A 26,885-nucleotide genomic window follows, 5' to 3' on the forward strand; every position below is an offset into this window, starting at 1 on the left:
GTTGCAGAGATGGAAGGGAGTAGAGACAGGACAGCCGTCAGAACTGGGGCATGGTTACAAAGATAATGGAGGTTAGAGCAATATTATAGGGGGAAGGGGCAGAGGGAGGTCCTGGGGATGGGCAAGGGGGCAGAGGAGGTCCTAGGGATGTTGAAGGAAGTCCTGGAGATGGTGAAGGGGTCAGAAGAGTTCCTGGAGATCAGTAAGATGGTGGGGGCAGAGGAGATCATGGAGATGGAGAAAGGGGGCAGAGGAGGCCCTTGGGATAGGGAAAGAGGTTATAGGAGGTCCTGTGGATATTGAAGAGGGTCCTGGAGATGGGTAAAAGTGGAGCAGAGGAGATCACAGAGATGGGTAAAAGTGGAGCAGAGGAGATCACAGAGATGGGTAAAAGTGGAGCAGAGGAGATCACAGAGATGAGGAAGGGAGGCAGAGGAGGTGATGGAGATGAGGAAAAGTGAAGATTGGAGATTTTGAAAGGAACGATGGAGTATTTTACATTTCAGGCTCGTGTTAGCCAGAGGCTGTGAGCTATGGAGGCTTGTGGTTGCGTGGAGGGTCCACTGACAACTTGGACACCAGAGTCTGGAACAGTGTGAGGTTGATAAAGATGCTAATGAGCGTTTTGGGGCAGCAATACATTGGAGTTGTCAGGTCTGGAGGTAACAAAGGAGCTAAAGGCATTAAACGATGCAAATTATTTGACAAACTCTCAGTTTGACGGATGTCAATGGTGAGTTTATTGTCAGATGCACACATACACACAGGTGTAATGAGAAACTTGTCTGCGGCAATACCACGGGCACATAGTTTCAGATATACAACATTCACTGCAGGGAGAAAACCTAAAATATACACAATTGTTACAAGAAAATACAAATAGATTTTTTTTAAAAGGCAAACTGGTCTCTGTGTCACTGAGCTGAGGTAGTGATTAGAGTGGGCCAGTTGGTCTAGAACCAAATGGTTAAAAGGAAATTACTGCTCCTGAACCTGATGGAGTGGGACTTCTGGCTTCTGGTGGTAGTTGTGTGTCGGGAACCCTGACAATGGATGTTGCCTTCGTGAGGCAGTGCCTCCTGTAGATAGAACCGAGGGTGAGGAGCGATGTGCCAATGATGTACTGCTGAAGTGTATGTGTGTAGAATATTGATGGATGAATATGTCTCTAACGACTGTCTGCAGCAAGGGTGTCTGGCTGCATCCCCTCTCATGCCACGTGGATCGATTGGAACAGCGGTCAGCTCACTGTGGTGGAAGGTGTGAGAGTCACAGAACACTACCACCAAGTTGTCCCAACAACCCACAGCTGGACCACAGCCCCCTCCATACCCCTCCCATCCATGTACTTATCCAACCTTCTCTTGAATGTCAAACCCACATCCACCACTTCTGCTGGCGGCTTGTTCCACACTCTGAGTAAATGTGTACCTGTCAGTGAGTGAGCAACTCCATGTTCTCCTTAAATATTTCACCTTACCCCATAAGACACAGCCCACTGAGTCTAATCTGCCATCCCATCGTGGCCGATTCATTATCCCTCTCAACCCCATTCTGCTTCCTTCTCCCTGTATCCTTTGCTGTCCTGACTAATCAAGAACCTATCAACCTCTGCTTTAAGTATACTTAATGACTTGTCTCCACAGTCATTTGTGGCAGTGAATTACACAGATTCACTACCCTCTCATCTCTTTTCTGAATGAACATCCCTCTATTTTGAGGCCGTGGTCTCTGGTCCTAGATTCATCCAATATAGGAAGCATCCTCTCCACATCCATTCTTTCTAAGCCTTTTTTAATATTTGATAGGTTTCAATGAGATCCCCCCCCCCCATTCACCTAAACACCAGACCCAGAGCCATCAAACACTCCCCATTCAATAACACTTTCATTCCTGGAATAATTCTCGTGAAGCTTCTCTGGATCCTCTCCAATGCCAGCACACCTCTTATCAGGTAAGGGGCCCAAAGCTGCTCACAATGCTCCAAGTGTGGCCTGTCTCAGCACTACATCTTCACTTATAGTCAGCTCCTCTCAAAATGAATGCTAACATTGCACTTAACTTCCTTACCACTGACTCGACCTGCAAGAGAACCTTTTGGAAGTCCCTTGGCTTCCAGCGCCACCGTTAATAACCCTAACCCCGATGTATTGTGTTCAGGTCTGGTTACCTACCTCCAGAAAAGATATTAATAAGATTGAAAGAGTGCAGAGCCAGTTTACAAGGATGTTGCCAGGATTCCCTGGGGGACAGAGGAATGAAGGGAGGTTTGATAGAGGTATACAAAGGGGTATAGAGAGGGTAAATGCAAGCAGTCTTTTTCCACTGAAGCTGGATGAGACTTGAACTCCACATTTAGAGTGAAAGAGGAACTTGAGAGGGATCTTCTTTACTCAGAGGGTTGTGCAAGTGTGGAACGAGCTGCCAGCAGAAGAGGTGGATGCAGGGTTAATCTGCAACTGTTAAAATAACTTTAGGTAAGTACATTACTGGGGGCAGTTTAATTCTGATTCTCATTTCCATTCCAACATGTCAGTCCATGGCCTCATCTTGTTCCACAATGAGGCAACCTTCATGGTGAAGGAACAAAACCTTTCATTCTGTCTGGGTAGCCTCCAACCTGATGGTATGAACATCGATTTCTCCTTCTGGTTAAAAAGTTTTACCCGCCCCCTTCACTCTGGCCTCTTACCACTTCTCACCTGCCTATCATCTCCTTGGTCCCTTTCTCCCGTCTCCTATCAGATTCTTTCCTCTCACCTGGCTTCACTTATCACCTTCCCCTCCCCCACCTTTTATTCTGGCAACCTCCCCCTTCCTTTCCATTTCTGAAGTGTCTGCCTGAAATATCAATGGTTTGTTCATTTCCACAGATGCTGCCTGTCCTGTGGAGTTCCTCCAGTATTTTGAATGTGTTGCTCTTGATAAGTACATAGATAGGAGTACGAATGTGTTTGGCCCAGGTGCAAATTCAATAGGACCAGCCAGAGAAACAGTTCAGCATGGGCTGGCTGGGTTAAAGGGCTGTTTCTGTATGAAAAGGTATGTGCTTATGACTCTGAGAATGTAAATTTGCAAGTGAATGTGGTGAACTACATATACCTGTCTGGACACGCCTCCCCCCCCCCCCCCCGGCTGACTGCTCCTGTGGCTCCTCCCACAGACCCCTGTATAAAGGCGATCAAGGCCTGAGCCCGGCCTCTCAGTCTCCAGGATGTAGTATGGTGGTCACTCACTGCTTGTTCCTTCTGCCAGTCAATAAAAGCCAATATCTCGCCTTCACGTCTCAGAGTGAGTTATTGATGGTGCATCAGTGACGCAAAAACTGATAGTTGTAGATAATAAAGAAGGGTGTTTAAAGATACAGCGGGTCAGAGTTCAGTTGGAAAATGGGGTGGAGCGGAGACTGATGGAATTTAATCCCAACAAGGTGTGAAGTAATGCAGTTTGAGAGGTCAGATTCCAGATGGTCAGGCAGAGTGAATGGCAGGGGCTGTTGGTGGACAGACAGACCTTGCGATGGAAGCTTCGAAGGTTCATTTATTAGCAAAATATTCAACTCTGAAATTCTTCTCTAGATAGCCATGAAACCAAGAAAGAAAAGCGTGGTCGTCAACCTCCAAATCCCCCTTGCCTGCACAAAAACAAACAAACACATTGACCCCCATTCCCCCGGTACAAACAAACAAAACCGAGAAACATCAGCGAGAAACGCAATATAAAATTCTATAAGACTGAAAAAAGTCCTTCGTACAAGCCCATATCCAAAACACAGAAAACCTGGATAACAATATCTTGTCACAGCAACTGCCTCTCCCCTCTTCAGCAGCAGAGCGATCCCACCAGGAATCAAAAGACAGTCTCCCCTCTCCGGCAACAGAGCGATCCCACCAGGGATCAAAAGACAGTCTCCCCTCTCTGGCAACAGAGCGATCCCACCAGGGATCAAAAGACAGTCTCCCCTCTCCGGCCACAGATCAATCCCACCAGGAATCAAAAGGCAGTCTCCCCTCTCCGGCCACAGAGCGATCCCACCAGGAATCAAAAGGCAGTCTCCCCTCTCCGGCCACAGAGCGATCCCACCAGGAATCAAAAGACAGTCTCCCCTCTCCGGCCACAGAGCGATCCCACCAGGAATCAAAAGGCAGTCTCCCCTCTCCGGCCACAGAGCGATCCCACCAGGAATCAAAAGGCAGTCTCCCCTCTCCGGCCACAGAGCGATCCCACCAGGAATCAAAAGGCAGTCTCCCCTCTCCGGCCACAGAGCGATCCCACCAGGAATCAAAAGGCAGTCTCCCCTCTCCGGCCACAGAGCGATCCCACCAGGAATCAAAAGGCAGTCTCCCCTCTCCGGCCACAGAGCGATCCCACCAGGAATCAAAAGGCAGTCTCCCCTCTCCGGCCACAGAGCGATCCCACCAGGAATCAAAAGGCAGTCTCCCCTCTCCGGCCACAGAGCGATCCCACCAGGAATCAAAAGGCAGTCTCCCCTCTCCGGCCACAGAGCGATCCCACCAGGAATCAAAAGGCAGTCAGTCAATGCTCACCTTTTTCATTTGCCTCGTTGTTTCAATCTCCCTTGTCATTTTAATTAGCAAAATGGAGTCGAACATTGCCTCACGCCCCCCCCCCCCGCAGTCTTCTTGCCACGAGGTTCATTCACGTTGCCTCTACCTCCCAGAACCCTCCCAGAGTGCTGCCACACCCGAATAATCTCCAAACTGCAAATCACCGGCTTCGACAGTGGATACGACAGGGCAAGTCATGCCTCTCCTCCTTCCCTTTCTCCTCTGGTCCACACTCCTGTCCGATTCCTTCTTCTCTCGCCCTTTACCTTTACCACCTATCACCTCCACCCTCTCACTTCATCCCCCTTTCCCCACCCACCTGGCTTCACCTATCACCTTCCAACTTGTCCACCTCCCTGATCTGGCATCTTCCCTTTTCCTTTCCAGCCCTGAAGAAGGGTCTTATCCCCAAATGTCGACTGTTCATTCATTTCCATGGATTCTGTCTGACCTGCTGGGTTCCAGCAGCATTTTGTTTGTGTTGCTCTAGGTTTAGAACACCGAGTACCAAATTGGAACGGGGTTGCCGACGTTTGAAACATTGGTCAGACTGCAATTACGGCCAGGAATGAAGTGGTAACAATTGAGAAAGCGTAGAAGAGATTCGTGATAGTAGTTATAGGAGAGGGTGATTAAAATGGGCTTATTTTCACTGGAACGTGAGAAGCTGGGGGATGAACATAAAGAGGTTTATCAAACGAGGGGTGTAGAGAGTCAGTCTTGTTCCAAGGGTGGAGAATCTGAAATCAGAGGGGATATGTTTAAGGGGAGAGGGAAGAAGACCTGAGGAGTGGATATTTTTACAGAGGGTGGTGGTTGGCCCGAATATCAGAATTATTATCACTGGCATATATTGAGAAACTTGTTTTGTAGCAGCAGTACAATGCAATACAAAAAAATTACCAGGTGTTACAATATGAAATATAAGAAAATAAATAAGTATTGCAAAATGAAAGAACAGTAGTGAGGTACTGTTCAAAAATCTGATGTCAGAGGGGAAGAAGCTGTTCCTGAAACATTGAATGTCTGCCTTCAGGCTCATGTACCTCCTCCCTGATGGTAGTTTTGGATGGCGAGGGTCCTTAATGGTGGATGCTGCCTTCCTGAGGCATCACCTTTTGAAGATGTCCAAGCTAGCGCCCGTGATGGAGATGGCTGAGACTGCAACCTCTGCAGCTTTTTGTGATCCTGTGCAGTCGCCCCCTCCATATCATTCAGAATGCTCTCCGTGGTATATCTGCAGAAATTTGGTGACATACCAAATCTTCTCAAATTCCTAATCAAGCATAGCCACTGCCTTGCCTTTTTCATAATTGCTTCAATGTGTTGGACCCAGGATAGGTCTTTGGGGATATTGACACCCGGGACTTGAAAATGCTCTCCCCACACACCTCTGATTCCTTGATGAGGACAGGCATGTGTTCCCTCGACTTCCCCTTCCTGAATTCCACAATCAATTCCTTGGTCTTCCTAATGTTGAGTGACGACACCACTCAACCAGCCGATCCTGTAACTATTGGGCTTAAGGTCTGGCAACGTGAGGCAGGAGGTAGCTGTGTAGAAAGTTGGCACCAAGGGTTGAATCAAAGGAGATGAGAAGTCAGAGATCTTCAAACCAACACCTATAAAACTGACCCGAAGGTGCAATGCCCGGTTCTACATCTAGAGTCATCTTACAGTTGAATGTGAGGGCACATAATGGAAGTGAACTAGTCATTGAACCAGGCAAGAAGAGAATATGGTGTAGTGGGTGTAACATGCAGAAATTGGGCTCCATAGACCACCAAATAATTAAACACATCCCATCATATCTCATTCACTACCCCTCACTCCCTCCAGCCTTCATCAGAGCACCTTTCATACAGATGATAAAGGAAGTTTATTTTTATTATTAACTAATCTAATACTTTCCGTTGTGAAAGTTCTGGACAGAGTGGATGTTTCCAGTAGTGGGGGATTCTTGGACCAGAGGGCACAGCCTGAGAATAGAGAGTAGTGCATCTGTGGAATTTGTCGCCACAGATGGCTGTGGAGGACAAGTCATTTAGAGTGGAGGTTTGTAGGGTCTTGATTAGTAAGGACATCAAAGGAGAAGGCATGAGAACAGGGTTGAAAGGGATCATAAGTCAGCCAAATCCCTCCATTCTCTGTACATTCATGAAAGCCTCTAAAGCATCTGTAGTGCAGCAGCCTCTGCCACTACCCCTAACAGCATGATCCAGACATCCAGCAACCTTCTTTAACAGTCCCCAACTCCTCACTGGAGAAGGGGTAACAGAACAAGGATGGTTATTTCTTCACAGAGTCCAGAGAGGTAGTGATGGCTTTAGGGATATTGCAGGTTAGTTTAGGATTTAGGGACAGGGACATGGGAGGGTGAGGGAAGGAGCTGGTGTTCCTCAATTCCTCACTCTATCCCATCCTGGTCAATCAAACCGCCACATATCCTACACCCTCGACCCTCACTCCCCACTCATCCCTCACACCCCCTTGTCACTTATTCCCGCCTTGTCCCTCACTCTTCCCCACATCATTCACTCCCTCCCCATCCCATCATATCTCGTTCACTACCCCTCACTCCCTCCAGCCCTCATCGCTCAATCCCTTCCCATTTCCTTCTCCCGATTCCCAATTCCCCCTCCACATTCATTGCCCTCCCCTCCCCTCACTCTCCTTTCCCCAACCCTCCCCTTCTCCAACTCACCCCAACTCCCCTCCCCTCTCCCCTCTCCCCCACTCCATCCTCTCCCCTCCCTCCTTCTCCACTCCCCTGCTCCAACTCACCCCCTCACTCTCTCATCCCCTCTCCCCCCTTTTCCTCCTCTCACCCTCTCTTCCCCTCCCTCTCCTTTCTTGCTCCACCTCACTACCCCTCTTCTCAACTTCTCAGACCACTCTCTGCCTCCCCCCAGCCCCCTCTCACCTTCTCAACTCACTTCACTCTCCCTCCATTTCACTGCCCTCTCCCCCCTGCTCCCACCCTTCTCTTTCCCCTCTCTCCCCCTCCCTAGCCCCCTCTACCCCTCCACCCTCCCCGATCCCTCTCCCCCCTCTGCCCCACCCTCCCCACCTACCTCCCCACTTCCCCTCTCCCCCAGCCTCCCCTCTCTCCCCCACCCCTCCACCTACCTCCCCACTTCCCCTCTCCCCCAGCCTCCCCTCCCTCTCTCTCCCACCCACCCCCTCCCTCTCTCTCCCACCCTCCCCCTCCCTCTCTCCCACCCTCCCCCTCCCTGTCTCTCCCACCCCCTCTCTCCCCAACCCCCCTCTCTCTCCCACCCCCTCTCTCTCCCACCCACCCCCTCCCTCTCTCTCCCACCCCCTCCCCTACCCCCCTCTCTCCCCCACCCCCTCTCTCCCACCCCCTCCCTCTCTCTCCCACCCTCCCTCTCTCTCTCCCACCCACCCCCTCCCTCTCTCTCCCACCCCCTCTCTCTCCCCCACCCTCCCCTCTCTCTCCCCCCCACCCTCCCCTCTCTCTCTCCCCCCTCCCCTCTCTCTCTCCCCCACCCTCCCCTCTCTCTCCCCCACCCTCCCCTCTCTCTCCCCCACCCTCCCCTCTCTCTCCCCCACCCTCCCCTCTCTCCCCCACCCTCTCTCTCCCCCACCCTCCCCTCTCTCTCTCCCCCACCCTCCCCTCTCTCTCTCTCTCCCCCACCCTCCCCTCTCTCTCTCTCCCCCACCCTCCCCTCTCTCTCTCTCCAGCCACACTCTCTCCAGCCACACTCTCTCCTTCCCCCTCTGTAGCCACTCTTCCTTCTCGGGGGGGATGGCTGGATTGGGTCTAACCGCGGAGATGAACAGTGTGCCCGGCTCCCGCCCCGTCGGACACACCTCGACATACCCAGAATTCTTGAATGGGTTCGCTGTGCGCCTACCTGCCCGTACCTGAGTCGGCGGTAACCAGTTCCTGAGGCAGCACGGCGGGGGAAGGATTGCCTGTGACTGGCCATCAAGCGGGTGATCTATGGCCCGAGACGGGGAGACGACACCGCCGCAGTTTTAAGACCTTTCTCTTGCCAAAGGCCACTGGACGAAACCCAGGAAGGTGAAGGTTGACCCAGTTTTCTGAATTGCTGCAAGATGGTAAGTTACGAACCTATTCCAAACCCGATCTTTGCTGCAGGGTTTTGGGAGCGGCCGAGAGAGAAATCTTTTAAGCAGAAGTTTCTTTATAACTTTGGTCGGAAAGTTGAAGACGATTTTTCTGGCGTGTGTTTTATTTTTTAAGAAGTGTGACTGTTAGCCCTTGGTCAATTCTTCCGCGCAGGCGAGGTTACTGAGTTACCCGGGAGTTGCTTCTGCTTGTGCCTCCGGGGAAAAGGATCGATTGTGTCACTGGCTTTGCAGGTCGCCTCTGAGTGTGTGTGAGATTGAAAGCAGTTGGTGCTGGAAATGGTTGATTATTGTCGCAAAAATAAGTTCAGGTAAACAATAAAGTGCAAGATCATAACGAGGAGGCTTGTGCGGCCGAAAGGCCAGAAAACATAGGAGCAGGATTAGGCCATTCAGCCCATTGATTCTGCACTCCCATTCCATCATGGCTGATCCCCGATCCCACTCAACCCATACATCTCCCTTCTTGCCAAATCCTTTGATGCCCTGACCAATCAGGAAACGACCAACTTCTGCTTTAAATATACCCACGGAGTTGGCCCCCACCTCAGTCTATAATAGAGCATTCCACAGATTTACCACTATCAAAAGATTTCCTCCTAAACTCTGTTCTAAAAGGTCTGGATACCTCTACTATAGGGAACATTCTCTCCACATCCACCCTATCTACTTCTTGCAATATTCGATTGGTTTCAATGAGATCCCCCCACATTCTCCTAAATTCCAGTGAGTACAGGCCCAAAGCTGCCAAACACCCCTTCATTCCTGAATCATCCTCATGCTCCTCTGGGCTCTCTCCCATGACAACACATCCTCTCTGAGATATGGGCCCAAAACTGTTGACAATACTCCTAGTGCAGACTGACTTGTGTCTTATAAAGTCTCAGCATTATCTCCTTTTAATAAATGCTAACATTGCATTTGCCTTCTTTACTGCAGACTCAACCTGTAAATTAACCTTCTGGGAGCCTTGTACGAGGACTCCTCAGCCCTCTGCACCTCTGATGTTTGAACCTTCTCCCCATTTAGATAGTCTGCACTATTGTTCCTTTTACCAAAATGCATTATCATACATTTCCCAACTCTATTCCATCTGCCACTTTTCCTGCCCATTCTTCCAATTTGTTTAAGTCCTGCTGCAATGGCATTGCTTCCTCAGCACCACCTACCCCTCCACCTATCATCGTATCATCTGCAAACTTTGCCATAAAGTCATCAATTCCATTATCCAAATCATTGACAAACAATGTGCAAAGTAGTGGTCGCAATACTGACCCCTGAGGAACAGCACTAGTCACTGGCAGCAAACTAGAAAAGGCCCCCTTTATTCCCACTCACTGCCTCCTGCCTGTCAGCCATTCCTCTATCCATGCCAATACCTTTCCTGTAATGCCGCAGGTGGATAGGTGGAGGGGAAGATTGCAATGAGGAGGCAGAAGGACGTGGGAGAATGGACAAAGAAATGGCAGATGGAATACAGTGTAAGGAAGTGTTTCTGATCTGTTTTGTGTGTGTCTTCATGCCCCTGTACCCAACTGTGGTAATGAGATGAGGCCACATCCTGGATGGTGAATGTCGACTTTGTGAGGCAGTGGCCCTTGGTGGCATGCAGGGTTGTGCCCACGATGGGGCTGGCCAGGTCTATAACAGACTCCACATGTGGGAGGAAACCAGAGCAGCTGGGGAAACCGGTGTGGTCAGAATCAGGTTATTTTCTGTGACACGAGCATGACGTTTCTCATGTGTGTCTATAAAAAAATTAGTAAATAGTGCAAAAGAGGTAGAATTCATGGAAATCTGATGGCAGAGGGAAAGCAGCTGTTCCTAAAAGGTAGAGTGAGTGTCTTCAGGCGTCTGTTCCCCCTCCCCGATGGTAGTAATGAAAAGAGGGTGTGTCCCAGAGAGTAAGAGTCCTCAGTGATGGATACTGCCTTCTTGAGATTGAAGATTCAAGATTGTTTAATTTCGTTTCCAGTACACAAGCATAATAATTGTTACTCTGGACCTGCTACAACACAAAACAATTCACTGTCAGATAAAGAACACAATAAACACAGTAGATAACATTGAGTGTACATAAAGTGACACTAGGCACAGGAGCTGACTGACAGGAAATCCTAAAGTGGTGGTGGGTCAGTCCTACAGCTTGGGGGAAGTCTGCTGCTCCTGGTGTGGATGCTCCGTAGCCTCCTCCCTGATTGGAGAGGGGCAGACAGTCCACGAGCAGGGCGGGTGGGTTACTGGCACCTTTCTGTAGAGTGTATCTGTCTATGGTGGTGGGCGGGCTGGTGCCAGTGATGCACTGGGCAGTTCCGGCTACCTGTTGTTGAGCCTCAGAACGGTAGAGCTAAAGGAGTCTCCTTTTGAAGAAGTCCTGCATGGTGGGGAGGGCACCAGTAAAGCAGCCAGCATTCTCTCATCTCCTCCTTCCCATTGGGTCTGAAAGCACATACCACCCGGCTCAAGGACAACTCCTATCCCACAGTTCTCAGACTCTTGAATGAACCTCTCACGTGTAAAATGGACTCTGGGCTTCACAATGTACCTCGTTGTGAATTTGCAATTTATTGTTTCCCTGCACTGTACTTTTTTGGTGGCTTTTATTCTGCATTGCTATTGTTTTGCCTTGTTCTAGCTCTCTGCACTGTGTATTCAGATCTGTCTGAGCAGTATGCAAGACAAACTGGAACAGTACATGAGATGGGTGACCACCCTTGCACCTTATTTTCAGCCTGCACTCACCACTCTTCCCCTTGCACTGCCTCAGCGGACTGTTGGAATGAAGTGATCTGGCATGCAAAACAAAGATTGTCACTGTACCACAGTAGGTGATAATAATTAACCAAAGGAGATGCACACTCAGTGACCACTTTATGAGGTACACCTGCTCATTAAAGCTAATATCTAATTAGCCAATCATGTGGCAGCAACTCAATAGATAACAATATGCCCACATGGTCAAGAGGTTCAGTTGTTGTTCAGATCAAGCATCAGAATGGGGAAATCATATCAATGAAGTGACTTTAGCAGTCGGAAAATTTTTGGTGCCGGATGGGTTGGTTGGAGTATCTCAAAAACTGCTCATCTCATAGAGTCGCGGAACACTACAGCACCAAAAAGACCCTTTGGCCCATCTAATCCATGCAAACTCATTAATCTGCTTAGTCCCATCAACCTGCACCAGGACCGTGGCCCTTTGACCCCCTCCCATCCATGTACCTATCCAAATTTCTCTTAAGTGTTCACTTTGAACCCATACCCACCACTTGTGATGTAGCTCATTCTACACCCTGATCATTCCAAACTCATTGCCCCTCTTGTTCCCCTTTACCATTTCACCTTTCACCCTTTACCCATGACCTCCAGCTACAGTATCATCCAACTTCAGTGGAAAAAAAATCTTGGTTGCATTTACGCTATCTATACACCTCATAATTTTGCTTACCTCTATCAAATCTTTCCTTATAACTCAGGTCCTCAAGTTCCAGCAGCACCCTTGTAAATTTTCTCTGCACTTTTTCAATCCTGTAGGTAGGTGACCAAAACTGCACACAATACTCCAAATTAGGACTCACCAGCATCTTATAGAATTTCAAGCTAACACCCCAATTCCTGATCTCAAAGTATTGATTTATAAAGGCCAACATGCCACAGCTTTCTTTATAACCTTATCTACTTCTGACACCACTTTCAAGGACAGATCCCTCTGTTCTACCACACTCCTCAGTGCCCTACTGCTCACCGTGTAAGTCCTACCCTGGTTGGTCTTCCCAAAGAGCAACACCTCACACTTGTCCGTCCGCATTAAATTTCATCCGACATTTTTCAGCCCATTTTTCCCGCTGGTCCAGATCCCACAGCAAGCTTTGGTGGTCTTCCTCGCTCTCCGCTACTCCACCAATCCTGGTTTCATCTGCAAATTTGCTGAGCCAGTTTACCACATATTCATCCAGACCATTGATATAGATGACAAGCAACAACGGACTCGGCACCAATCCTTGCGGCACTCCAATAGTCACAGGCCGCAGTCAAAGAAGCAATCCTCTGCTACCACTTTCCAGCTTCTCCCGCAAAGCCAGTGTCTAATCCAATATACTACCTCTTCCTGAATGCCAAGCAACTAAACCTTTTTGACCAATCTTCCATGTGAGACCTTATCAAAGATTTTGATAAAGTCCACACAGACACCATCCGCTGCCTTGCCTTCATCAACTTTCCTGCTAACTTCCTTGAAAACCTTTATAATATTGTTTAGACATGACCAACCATGCACAAAGACATGATGACTATCCCTAATCGATCCCTATTCCAAATACTCATATATCCAGTCTTTTAAAATACTTTCCAATAACTTACCCACTACTGATGTCAGGCTCATCAGCCTATAATTTCCGAGCTTATTCTCAGAGCTATTCTCCAGTCCTCTGGCACCTCACCCGTAGCTAAAGATGTTTTACGTATCTCTGCTAATGCCCCTGCAGTTTCTGAACTAGCCTCCTACCGGGTCCAAGTGAACACCTTGTCAGGTCCTGGAGCTTTATGCACCCCAATTTGCCGTAAGACAGTGAACATCTCCTCCTCTGTCATCTGTACAGGGTCCATGACCTCTCTGCTGCTTTGCCTCACTTTTATAGACTCCGTCCTTCTCCTGGGTAAATACAGAGACAAAAAATCACACAAAATGTTGGTGGAACACAGCAGGCCAGGCAGTATCTGTAGGGAAAAGACCTTCGTCAGGGTCTCGGCTGGAAACGTCGACAGTGCTTCTCCCTACAGATGCTGCCTGGCCTGCTGTGTTCACCAGCATTTTGTGTGTGTTGTTTGCATTTCCAGCATCTGCAGATTTCCTCGTGTTTGCAGACAAAAAAGATCAATTAACTTTCTCCCCTGTCTCTTTTGGCTAAGACTACCATTCTGATCTTCCAAAGGTCCAACTTTGTGCCAATGCAATTTTTTTTCTCTCTTAACATATCTGCAGAAGCCCATAGGATTCTCCTTCGCCTTGTCAGCTAGAGCAACTTCTTTTAGTCCTGATTTCGTCCTTAAGTACTCTCTTGCATTTCTAATATTCCTCGACTACCTCATTCGTACCTCCTCCTTTTTCTTAACCAGAGCCCCAATATCCCTCAGTTCCACCTGCTAATCCATGCACTAAACTCATCCGCCTTTCCTACAATATGTACACAGCTGAAAGCATTTGTCCCACCATGCCTGACCTTTTGATTCCTGATGTTGTATGTGTGCTGAACACCTCTCTTCACAACTACTGCAGTGTCTGTCACTCTGGTCCAAACCCCCTGCAACTCTAGTTTAAACCCTAGTTTAAAATATGAGCAACACTAGCAATGTTTCCTGCGAGGACATCAGTCCTCTTCCAGTTCAGATGCAAACTCTCTCTTCTCTACAGGTCCCACCTTCCCTGGGAGAGAGCCAAATGATCCAAAAATATGAAGCCCTCCCTCCTGCACCATCTCCTTAGCCACACGTTGAACTGTATGATCTTTCTACTTCTGGCCTCACTAGCACGTGGCTCAGGTAGCAATCCTGAGCTCACAATCCTGGAAGTCCTGTCCTTTATCTTAGCATATAACTCCCTGAACTCACTTTGCAGGACCTCGTCACCCATCCTACCCATGACTTTGGTACCGACATGGACCACTACCTCTGGCTGTTCACCCTCCCACTAAGAATGCGGTGGACATAATATGTGATATCTTTGACCCCGGCACCCAGGAGGCAACATACTGTTTGGGAATTTTGATCTTGTCCACAGATACTCCTTTCTGTTCCCCAAACAAACAAGTCCCTATCACTACAGCTCACCTCTTCGCCCCACTTCCCTTCTGAGTCTCAGAGCCACAGTGGGTTTCTCTGCAGGGTCATTTCCCCAACAGTATTCAAAGTGGTATACCTGTTGTTGTGGGGAGTGGCCACTGGGGTACTGTGCACTGGCTGCCTATCTCCTTTCCTCCTCCTGATGGTCACCCAGTTACCTGTGTCCTGCACCTTGGGTATCACTATCTTCCTGCATGTCCTGTCCAACAATCCCTCAGACTCCCAAACGATCCGGAGTTCATCCAGTTCCAGCTCCAACTCCTAATACTGTCTGTTAGAAGCTGTAGATGGTGTTATTATGAGGAACACTGGAGTCTCCCTGCCTTTCCACATCCAACTATCCTGCTTGGCAAACCCACTGCTCTAAATGTGTAATAAATCTACCTATGGTCTACGTCTCACCTCAATGAGCCTCCGCTTCCCTCTCGAACACTGGCCCACTCACACAATGGCCACTCTGCTTCCCTCTTGAACACTGGCCCACTCACACAGTGGCCACTCCGCTTCCCTCTCGAACACTGGCCCACTCACACAATGGCCACCCCGCTTCCCTCTCGAACACTGGCCCACTCACACAGTGGCCACTCCGCTTCCCTCTCGAACACTGGCCCACTCACACAATGGCCACTCCGCTTCCCTCTCGAACACTGGCCCACTCACACAGTGGCCACTCCGCTTCCCTCTCGAACACTGGCCCACACACACAATGGCCACTCCGCTTCCCTCTCGAACACTGGCCCACTCACACAATGGCCACTCCGCTTCCCTCTCGAACACTGGCCCACTCACACAATGGCCACTCCGCTTCCCTCTCGAACACTGGCCCACACACACAATGGCCACTCTGCTTCCCTCTCGAACACTGGCCCACTCACACAATGGCCACTCCGCTTCCCTCTCGAACACTGGCCCACTCACACAGTGGCCACTCCGCTTCCCTCTCGAACACTGGCCCACTCACACAATGGCCACTCTGCTTCCCTCTCGAACTCTGGCCCACTCACACAATGGCCACTCCGCTTCCCTCTCGAACACTGGCCCACTCACACAATGGCCACTCCGCTTCCCTCTCGAACACTGGCCCACTCACACAGTGGCCACCCCGCTTCCCTCTCGAACACTGGCCCACTCACACAATGGCCACCCCGCTTCCCTCTCGAAAACTGGCCCACACACACAATGGCCACTCTGCTTCCCTCTCGAACACTGGCCCACTCACACAATGGCCACTCTGCTTCCCTCTCGAACACTGGCCCACTCACACAATGGCCAATCCGCTTCCCTCTCGAACACTGGCCCACTCACACAATGGCCACTCCGCTTCCCTCTCGAACACTGGCCCACTCACACAATGGCCACTCTGCTTCCCTCTCGAACACTGGCCCACTCACACAATGGCCACTCCGCTTAAACCGAACATAGAGCCAGTGGTTAAAGTGGCCACCGAGTGAATAAGTAACTTATGAATTGAGCTGATGTTGCTCCTGAAGACCACATTTGCCAGGTGAGAGAGGAGCAAGGCCGTGGAGGGGTGGAAAGTGTTAAATGGAGACACGAGAGGCTGTAGGTACTGGGCCGTGATAAGAGAATTCAGCGATCAGAGGATAAGGGAGGGATGATAGGGGGAAGGAGCCTTTTGCGGGAGAACAGGAGTACTGCAGGGGTGAAAGCCAGACGGAATTAGGTGAGTGAGGGTGACGAGCAGGTTGTGGTATTTCCCCACCCCCCTCAAAACTCCTTGTCCATGACTGCCACAAGGCTGAGGAATGGAGTTTTCGAAACTTTGTTTTGCATGCCGTCATTTCGCTATAACAATGCATTCCAGCAGAACAAGAGGAAGCAGGCGATTTGGGCAGGCTAGGGCATCTTCCTTGCCATGTATTTGACTGAGGGTTGATCTAAATGATTGTGAGGGACAGCAATAGGGTAAACGTGTACAGTCTTCACAGCGTTGGGAATCAAGAACCGGAGGGAGGGCAAAGGTTTAACATGAGAGGGGGAGGGACTTAATAGGAACCTGGGCAGGAACTTTTTCACTCAGAGGCTGGTTGGTAAGTTGGACTGAGAAGTGGTTGAGCAGGTATAAGAATACAGTAACATAAAATTCACTGGGATTGGAAAGGTTTATTGGGATATGGGCAAATGCACGAGCTGATGTGGAATTTGTGCTCCCTCTCACTCTCCATCTCTCCCCCCTCGCTCCCTCCTCCTTTCTCAACCCACTCCTTTTCCCACTCTCTCTCTTCCCTTTCTCTCCCTCTCCACCCTCTCCTCCCCTTCTCCCCCCCCCCCTGTCACTCTCCCTCCTCTCACAGTTGGCTGCCCCGTTACGTGCCTTCAGCACCTCCGGTTTATGTTGTGGGGATGCTCCTGCCCTGACCTGCACACTGGGGAACTCCTACACACACAGGAATGTACCTGCCCTTCCTCACAGCCAAATAGGAGAACTGCAGCACACTACCCGTGGCAGGCGTCCAACTGCTCGGGCCTGCTGTTTACGACACAGCAAGTGGCAGATATTCCGCTCCTGGCTCAGACAGAGCCTGAAACTTTGTGCGCACAAGGTTCTGGAGACGTGGAAATCTTGAGCAACGCAGGCAAGATGCTGGGGAAGGATCCCCCGTCCCTTGGTCTTCTAAACTCCAGTCAGAACAGGCCTGGCCACAAACGATGAAAGGTCTTGGCCCAAAGCTTCAACTGCCTTTCCTCCTCCACAGAGGGCTGGCCTGCCGAGTTCCTCCAGCATTTTGTGTGTGTTGCTCAACGATTTCAAACCTCTCAAGTTTATTGTCATTTTATCATACACATGTGTACCACCAAACGAAACAGCAAGGTTAACAACACAGTACACATAACACATAAGGTAATGTTACCACAAATAATAAGGTGTATTTATGACACAAGTCAGAAAGTAAACAGTATAATGCTACTGGTGCTTCATACATGATGAGGCCTGGGGGGTGACGGTGTCTCACAGCCTGGGGGAAGAAACTGCTTCCCATCCTAACTGTCCAAGTGCTGTGGTACCTCCTGCCTGGTGGTGGGGGTCAAAGAGCTTACTGGACAGATGGGAGGGATCATTGCGTATGCAGCACACCTGGCCCCCACCTCCCCGATGATTCCCTCAGCAGTCCTCACAATCATTTGTGGAATCTCGTGTCTGTTAGCAAGAGAAGGTGGTTACTCATCGGCCACGTGTGGGAAGGAGACCAGCTCGCTCACTTATTGTGGCCATTCGACATTCTGGGACCTGATAACTCATGATTGCTGTTCCTCCCTTCAATCTCTCCCTTGATTCTGCACCAGCGATAGAAGCTTCAGACCATCAGACAGGATGTTTGGCCCATTGAGTCAGGATATCCTCTCCTCCATCTTTCCCACATCACAATCAGACCGTTAGACATAGGCCATTCAGCCCAGGGTACCTGCTTCACCTGTGCACTCACATTCACATCACTGTCAGACCATCAGACATTGCAGCAAGCCCATCAAGACCACTTTACCATGTCTGATTTATTGTCCATTTTAACCCCTGCCTTCCCCCTGTCATGCCTGACACCCTGGCTAATCAAGAACCTATCAGAATATACCCAATGACTTGGCCTCCACAGCCGTCTGTGGCAATGAATTCCACAGATTCACCATCCACTGGCTAAATAAATCCCTCCTCATCTCTGATCTAAAGGGATGGACCTCTATTCTGAGGCTGTGACCTCCGGTTCTAGATGCAAGCCTCTGCACACCCTCTCTATCTAAGCCTGGTTTTTTTGTAACTTCACTGAGTACTGACCTAGAGCAATCGAGAGCTCCTCACATGCCAACCCATACCTCACAGCGTAGACGTCGATAGACAGGATCTGAAGAAGCTGTAGAAAATTGTAAGCTCAGTTAGCTCCATTATCGCCTGCCCAGCAGCGAGGATATCTTGAAAAGGCAGTGACTCAGGAAAGAGGCATCCATCATTAAGGACCCTCACCATCCAGGACATCACCTCATCTCATTGCTACCATCAGGGAGGAGGGACAGGAGCCTGCAGACACACACTCGACATTTTAGGAGCAGATTCTTCTCATCTGCCATCAGATTTCTGAACGATCCATCAACCCATGAACTCGACCTCACAGTTTTGCTCTCATTTTGCATTATTTATTTTATATATTATTTTTATGATTTATAGTAATTTTTATGTATTGAGCTATTCTGCTATCACAAAGCAAAATTCCTGACAGAGGTCAGTGGTAATAAACCTGATACTCTTCCATTCCTGGGATCATTGTCATAAGCCCCGTCTAGACCCTCCAATACCAGCACGTCCTTGCTTAGATATGGGCCAAAACATTCAACTCACCTGAACTTGACGAATTCCAGGTACACTCCATGGCCACTTTATTAGACATACCTCATTAATACAAATATCTCAGCAGCCAATCACGTGGCAGCAACTCAATGCATGAAAAGCATGCAGACACGGTCAAGAGGTCCATTTGTTGTTCAAACCAAACATCAGAATGGAGAGGAAATGTGATCCAAGTGACTGACCATGGAATGATCAAAGACCACGGGTCGTGTGAGCGTTTCAGAAGCTGCTGATCTCTGGGGGTTTTCATGCACAACAGTCTCTCGAGTTCACAGAGATCCTGTCAGGGGTAGTTTTGTGGGCAAAAGTTAATGAGGGACAGGTTGGAGGAGAATTGCCAGACTAGTTTGAGCTGACAGGAAGGCGACAGTAACTGAAATAACCATGCGTTACAACAGTGGTGTGCAGAAGAGCGTCTCTGAACAACCTTCCCCACAGTGGCCACTGAGTCACAGTGAGATTCAATACACAGATTCAATGGAAAACTACAAAGATAAGCTGACAATTTGCAAAAGAAGACAAACTGTGCAAATACAAAATTAAACAGATAGTAACAATGAATAAATGATAAGGAGACCAGGAGTTGCAGAATCCTTGAAAGTCGTAGAATGAGTTCATTGCAGTGATGAGTGAAGTGATCCACAGTGGTTCAGGAACCTGATGGTTGAGGGGCAATAATTGTTCCTGAACCTGGTGTTGTGGGACCTGAGGCTCCTGTACCTCCTTCCTGGTGGCAGCAGCTCGAAGGGAGAAAGGCCTGGGTGGTGGGAACCTTGATGAAGGATGTTGCTTTCTTCTGACAGTGCTCCTTGCAGTTGGGCTCAGTGGTGAGGAGGGCTTTGCCTGTGAAGGACTGGGAAGTAGCCACTACTTTTTGTAGGATTTTCCGTTCTTGGGCATGGAAGTTTCCATACCAGGCAGTGAGGCAAGCAGCCGGGTACTCTCCAATGTGCACCGACAGAAGTTTGTAGAAGTTTTAGGTGACTTGCTGAATCTGCGCAAACTTCCAGAAAGTAGAGACACTGCCGTGCCTAGTTTGAAATGGCACTTGTGGTCTGGCCCATGGGGTCCATGCATGCTTCCAGTGATGGAGTCTATCAGTCTCACTCCCTCTTCACCGATTTCCAAGTGATGAATCCTCAGTCTCTCTTCATTGAGTTTCCAGTGATGAACCCTATCAGTCTCACTCCCTCTTCACTGATTTCCCAGTGATGAATCCTATCAATCTGAGCCCGACTTCACTGCTTTCCCAGTGATGAATCCTCAGTTTCAGTCTCTCTTCACTAGATTGCCGGGCCGTTCTTCCACACGTGTATTGCTGTTGCCCAGGTTGGGCCCTGGTCTGATTGAACTCAGGACCATTGGCCTCAAACTCCAGTGCTGAAACCACTGCACCACTGTAACCTACACTCGCTTTAACTTTCCTAAGGATGTAAGGAGTAAGAGCAGGGGTTGGCCATTTGGCCCATCGAGTCTGCTCCACCATTCAAAAAGATCTTGGCTGATCTGGCCATGCACTTCTCTCCACCTACCTGCCTTTCCCCCATAACCCTCGATTCCCCTACAATGTAAAAATCTATCCAACCTTGTCTTAAATATATTTACTGAGGTCGCCTCCACTGCTTCATTGGGCAGAGAATTCCACAGATTCCCCACTCTCTGGAAAAAGCAGCTCCTCCTCATCTCCATCTTAAATCTACTCCCCGAATCTTGAGGCTATGTCCCCTATTTCTAGGCTAACCTACCAGTGGAAACAACTTTCCTGCCTCTATCTTAACTATCTCTTTGATAATTTTATTTGTTTCCATAAGATCTTCCCTCATTCTTTTGAATTCCAGGCGAGTTCAGTCCCAGGCAGCTCAATCTCGCCTCATATCTCACCTCCTCATCTTTGGAATCAACCGTGTGAACCTCCTCTGCACTGCCTCCAAAGCCAGTATATCCTTCCTCAAGTAAGGAGACCAGAGCTGCACACTGTACTCCAGGCGCGGCCTCACCAGCACCCTGTACAGTTGCAGCATAACCTCCCTGCTCTTAAATTCAATCCCTTTAGCAATGAAGGCCAACATCCCATTTGCCTTCTTGGTAGCCTGCTGTACCTGCAAACCAGCCTTTTGTGATTCATGCATGAACACTCCCAAGTCCATCTGCACAGCATCGTGCTGCATTTTTTTTACCATTTAAGTAATAATTTGCTCTTCCATTTTTTCTTCCAAAGTGGACGACCTTGCATTTACCAACATTGTACTCCAACTGGCAGACCCTTGTCTATTCACTTAACCTATCTACATCTCTCTGTAGATTCTATGTATCTTCGACTCAATTTTCTTTTCCACTCAATTTAGTGTCATCAGCAAACTTAGATACTCTACACTCGGTCCCCTCTTCCTGATTGTTAACGTATGTCGTGAACAGTTGTGGGCTAGTACCAACCCCTGCAGCACACTGCTCACCACTGATTGCCAACCAGAGTATTACCCATGGATTCCAACTTTCTGCTTTTTATTAGTTAACCAATCCTCTATCCGTGCAAGTACATCACCCCCAACTCCATGCATCCTTACCTTATGGATAAGTCTTTTATGCGGCACCTTATCGAACGCCTTCTGGAAATCCAAGTAAATAACGTCCTTCTGTTCCCCTCTATTTACTGTACTCGTTATATCCTCAAAAGAATTTCGGTGAGTTTGTCAAACAGGACCTGCCTTTGCTGAATCCATGCTACATCTGCCTGATGGATCGTTTTCTTTCCAGATACCTCACTATTTTTTAATGATAGCTTCAAGCATTTTCCCAACTACGGATGTTAAACTAACCAGCCAATAATTACCTGCCTTTTGCCTACATCCTTTTTTTGAACAGCAGTGTGACAATCACTGTCTTCCAATCCACTGGAATCTGCCCAGAATCCAGAGAATTTTGTTAAATTATCACCAAAGCTTCTATTATAACCACTGCCATTTCTTTCAGTATCCTGTGATGCATTCCATCAGGACCAGGGGACTTGTCTATCTTTAGACCCGCAAGTTTGCTCAGCACTACCTCTTTAGTGATAGCTATTGTATTGAGGTCCTCACCTCTCATCAAATCCATAACATCTCTCTTTGGCATGTTAGACATCTCCTCCACTGTGAAGACCAACGCAAAATAGTAATTCAAAGCCTCAGCCGCTTCCACATTACCCTCTATCAATTCCCCCTTCTCATCCTCCAAGGGACCTATGTTCACTTTAACCACCCTTTCAGCTTTATATAATGATAAATTTTTTACTATCCATTTTTATATTTTGAGCTGGTTTATTTGCATAATCTATCTTCCCTTTCTTTATTGCTTGCTCAGTGGCTCTTAGTTATTTTTTAAAGATTTCCCAATCTTCCAGTTTCTTTCTACTCTTGGTGACTTTGTATGACGAGCTTTTAGTTTGATGCCTTCTTTAATTTCCCTAGTCATCCAAGGCTGGCCCTTCCCACCATTACCGTCTTCACTTTTTACTGGAATATACTTTTGAGCACTGTGAAAATTCTCTTTGAAAGCCTTTCACTGTTCCTCAACCATATAGCCTGTGTCATAGTCTACATTAGCCAAATCCTCCCTCATCCTGTTGTAGTCTCCATTGTTTAGGCATAATACACTACTTTTAGATTGAGCTATTTCACCCTGCATTCGTATGAGAAATTCAATCATGCTATGATCACTCTTTGCAACAGGATCCCTCACTACAAGATCACTAATTTTACCCATCTCATTGCACATTCAATGGTAGGGTCAGTAGCACGCTTTTCAGGAAAGCCATCACAGATGTATTCTATGAAGTCCTCTCAGGACGGCCTCGAACATTTACCCAATCTCTGTGCAAGTTAAAGTCCCTCATGATAACTTGTTCCATTCTTACATACCTCAGATATTTCTGTGTTTATTGTCTGTGCCACTGTAATATTATTGTTCAGCGGCCGATAGACAACTCCCACCAGTGACTTTTTTTCCCCTTTACTCTTCCTAACCTCTACCCAGATGGAGTTGACATTCTGCTTCCTAGATCTTATATCATCTCTCACTATCGCCCTGATCTCACCTTTACTAAGAGTGCTACCTCACCTCCCTTACCTTCCTGCCTATCTTTCCGTATTATCTGATATCCCTGGATATTTAGTTCCCAATCCTCTCCACCCTGCAACCACGTCTCTGTAATGGCCATTAAATCGTACCCCTTTGTACTGATTTGTGCCACAAGTTCACTGACCTTGTTTAGAATACTGTGGGCATTCAAATCGTGCCCTTACCCTCAATGTGCTTTTAAAATCTTGTAATCTTTTACACTTTTCCACTGGACTTTTACTTTTCTCATTTTAATCTTTTGCTTTTACTTTATTTTTATCCACACTTTTCTCTTTTACTTTATCCATGCTTCTTCAATCTGTTGAACCCACCCCTACTATTTAGTTTAAACCTCCATTCACAGCCCTAGTTATGTGTTTCACCAGGATCCAGGTCCTATCACAATTCAGCTGGAACCCGTCCCATTGGAACAGCTCCCTCCTTTCCCAATACTGGTGCCAATTTCCCATGAATTCAAACACACTTCTCCTGCACCAATCCTTGAGCCATGCATTTAACTCTCTAATTTACTTGACCCTCTGCCAATTTGCACATGGCTCAGGTAGTAACCAGAGGTTACCACCTTTCTGGTTCTCCCTCCCCTCCCTGTCTCCCCCTCTCTCCCCCCTCTCCCCCTTTCTCCCCTCTCCCCCTCTTTCACCCCCCTCTTTCTCCCCCCCTCTCCCCCCTCTCTCTCCCCCCTCCCCTTCTCTCTCCCTCTCCCCTTCTCTCTCCCCGAATTGATTGGTCCCCCGCTAATGCCTTTCCTTGAATTCTCCGGCCACAGGGCACTGAGGGTGTGGCTGACAAAGGGATCTGGGAATACAGATGCATAATTCCTTGAAAGTGGCATCACAGCCAGATAAAAGCTAGTAAAGAGAGGTTTTGGCACATTGGCCTTATAAATCAACGAAGGTGGCTGATTGTAATGAGCTTATCCTTGTCAAACTTAGCAAGATACAGTCAGTGTACTGTTCATACTTTGAAATGATTACGCAGTGCTTTGAGGGGGATCTCATTGAAACCTATTGAATATCGAAAGGCCTGTTTAGAGTGGGCGTGGAGAGGATGTTTCCTATAGTGGGGAAGAGTCTTGAACTAGAAGGCACACCCGCAGAATAGAAAGTCGTCCCTTTAGAACAGAGAACAGGGGGAATTTCTTTAGCCAGTTGGTGAATCGGTGGAATTCATTGCTACAGACACGCCAAGACAGTGGGTATATTTAAAGCAAAGGTTGATAGGTTTTTGATTAGCCAGGGCATTAAGGGTGAGACGGGGAAGGCGGGAGATTGAGGTTAAGAGGGACAATAAATCGGCCACGATAGAATGGCAGAGCTAACTTCAGTGAGCTAAATGGCGTGATTCTGCTCCTGTCTGATGGTCTTGTGTCTGGAAGAAGGTAAAATGATAATCAGAATCGGAATAAAGTGTAACAGCTGCAGAGAAGTTGTATTGCAGGTAAACAGTAAGCAGGAAATCATAATGAAGTAGTTGGAAATAATTTGGAAAATGTGGAGTTCAGGTGGTTGATTGTTGCGCTGTTTTTCTCTGATCTTGACAATCCATTTGCAAATGTTTCATCACTGTACTGGGAAACATCATCTGTGCCCTGTTCCTTCGTGGTGTGTCCTCCAAATGCTCGGCCTTTGTATATGTATCAATCAGCTGATTGGTCGCCAGTACGGAAACTCAGTTGTGAGGTGGGGTTAGGGTTAGGGTTATCTCGGAAATGATGGTCCAGCTACTCCAAGAACATAGAATTTCGGTCACACGTAAGCCAGCAGCAATGTTGAGGAGAGTACTCAGCTGACCAGTGGAACAAACCAAACTATTGGACAAGAACAACGTGGTCAGCAAAATGCAACACGGGGATTACAGTGTAACACTTACTCAACAGGCTGGTGTATGTCTAAGGGAAAAGGAGATCCAGCCACACACCAATCCCACCTCCCGTACACATACACAGGACATTGTACAACAGCAAACGTTACATTGGCCAAACTGGGAGAAAACTAGCGATAAGTGACCGTGAACACCAACTGGCTGTGAAGCGGCACGACCAACTCTCCCGAGTCTCTACCCACGAAGATCGAGAGGGGCACAATTTCAGCTGGGCATCGGTGAACGTGATGGTGCAAGCAAACGCGTGGTATGCTGGAGAATTCCTGGAAGCGCGGTTTGCACGGACAATTCTGTAAATAGGCATGTAGTCCTCAAACTCATTTATAAGCCAATGCAGGCAAAATTCCAGACAACGCACGAGTTCACTACCTAACCACTCAGCGATGAGATGCCCTCCCTGCATCACGATTGAGTTTCCGTATTGACCACCAATCAGCTGATTGATAAGTATACAAAGGCCATGATGATGTATACTCGTAAGGGAACGAAACGATTGCCATGATTGGAGAACAACTCGACCCAACGATAATGAGGTAGGTTGTGAGGTCAGCAGCCCAGTGGCCCATTGAAGAGTCTGATAACGCTGGGATAGAAGCCGTCCTTGAGCCCGGTTGTCCGTGCTTCCAGGCTTTTGTAACTTCAGCCAAGGGAGGGAGGATCAGAGAGAATATCCGAGATGGGTGGGATTTTTCTGAGGCAGTGAGAAGAGCAGACAGAGTCTATGGATGGAGTTATGTGTGGTTTATCTGCTGGGTGAGCAGCGAAAATGAGGGCTGAATGGACTCTTATTGTGCTCATCGCAGACGAGGGAGGGTTGCGGCCTAGGTGCCAGGGGATGAAGTTATGACCCTCGAGCTAATGGCTGATGATGTTTCGTCTTTGTGCACGCACAGGGCAGCAAGGAGCGATATCACTGGCAGGCACAGAATGTCAGGCACTCCGGGGTGGATGACATGGTACTGCTCTCCAAGGTTACAGATGATGCCATTGTGGCCAACCTCAAGAAACGCTACATGGACGATTACATCTTCGTATCCTTTACCCAGCAGCAAAGGTAACACCAAGATACAGCGCTGGTGAGGATGGGTCTGTCACTGTATAACACCGGGGTACGGTACTGGTGGGGACGGGTCTGTCACTGTATATCACCGGGGTACGGTACCGGTGGGGATGGGTCTGTCACTGTGTAACACCGGGGTACGGTACTGGTGGGGACGGGTCTGTCACTGTATATCACCGGGGTACGGTACCGGTGGGGATGGGTCTGTCACTGTGTAACACCGGGGTACGGTACCGGTGGGGACGGGTCTGTCACTGTGTAACACCGGGGTATGGTATGGGTGGGGACGGGTCCGTCACTGTGTAACACCGGGGTACGGTACCGGTGGGGACGGGTCCGTCACTGTGTAACACCGGGGTACGGTACCGGTGGGGACGGGTCCGTCACTGTCTCACCGGGATACGGTACCGGTGGGGACGGGTCCGTCACTGTGTAACACCGGGGTACGGTACCGGTGGGGACGGGTCTGTCACTGTGTAACACCGGGGTACGGTATGGGTGGGGACGGGTCCGTCACTGTGTAACACCGGGGTACGGTACCGGTGGGGACGGGTCCGTCACTGTGTAACACCGGGGTACGGTACCGGTGGGGACGGGTCTGTCACTGTGTAACACCGGGGTACGGTACCGGTGGGGACGGGTCCGTCACTGTGTAACACCGGGGTACGGTATGGGTGGGGACGGGTCCGTCACTGTCTCACCGGGATACGGTACCGGTGGGGACGGGTCCGTCACTGTGTAACACCGGGGTACGGTACCGGTGGGGACAGGTCTGTCACTGTGTAACACCGGGGTACGGTACCGGTGAGGACGGGTCCGTCATTGTGTAACACCGGGGTACGGTACTGGTGGGGACGGGTCTGTCACTGTGTAACACCGGGGTACGGTACCGGTGGGGACGGGTCCGTCACTGTGTAACACCGGGGTACGGTACCGGTGGGGACGGGTCCGT

General features: G+C 48.9%; 1 protein-coding gene across 2 annotated transcripts in view; it reads left to right on the forward strand.

Annotated features, from left to right (window-relative positions):
- Positions 1-8,464: 8,464 nt before the first annotated feature.
- Positions 8,465-26,885, forward strand: part of myo1eb (myosin IEb) — a 100,276-nt gene continuing 81,855 nt past the window's right edge. Inside the window, exons 1-2 of one of the 2 annotated variants that reach the window (XM_059980219.1) lie at positions 8,465-8,654; positions 25,767-25,904. In XM_059980219.1, the coding sequence (XP_059836202.1) occupies positions 8,652-8,654; positions 25,767-25,904 (141 nt within the window). In that variant the 5' untranslated portion in view covers positions 8,465-8,651. Of the gene's footprint in view, positions 8,655-25,766; positions 25,905-26,885 lie in introns of those variants that run through there. The other variant, XM_059980220.1, reaches the window with a different exon arrangement.

This window comes from Hypanus sabinus, chromosome 9 (genome assembly GCF_030144855.1).
Source record: "Hypanus sabinus isolate sHypSab1 chromosome 9, sHypSab1.hap1, whole genome shotgun sequence".
Taxonomy (NCBI): domain Eukaryota; kingdom Metazoa; phylum Chordata; class Chondrichthyes; order Myliobatiformes; family Dasyatidae; genus Hypanus; species Hypanus sabinus.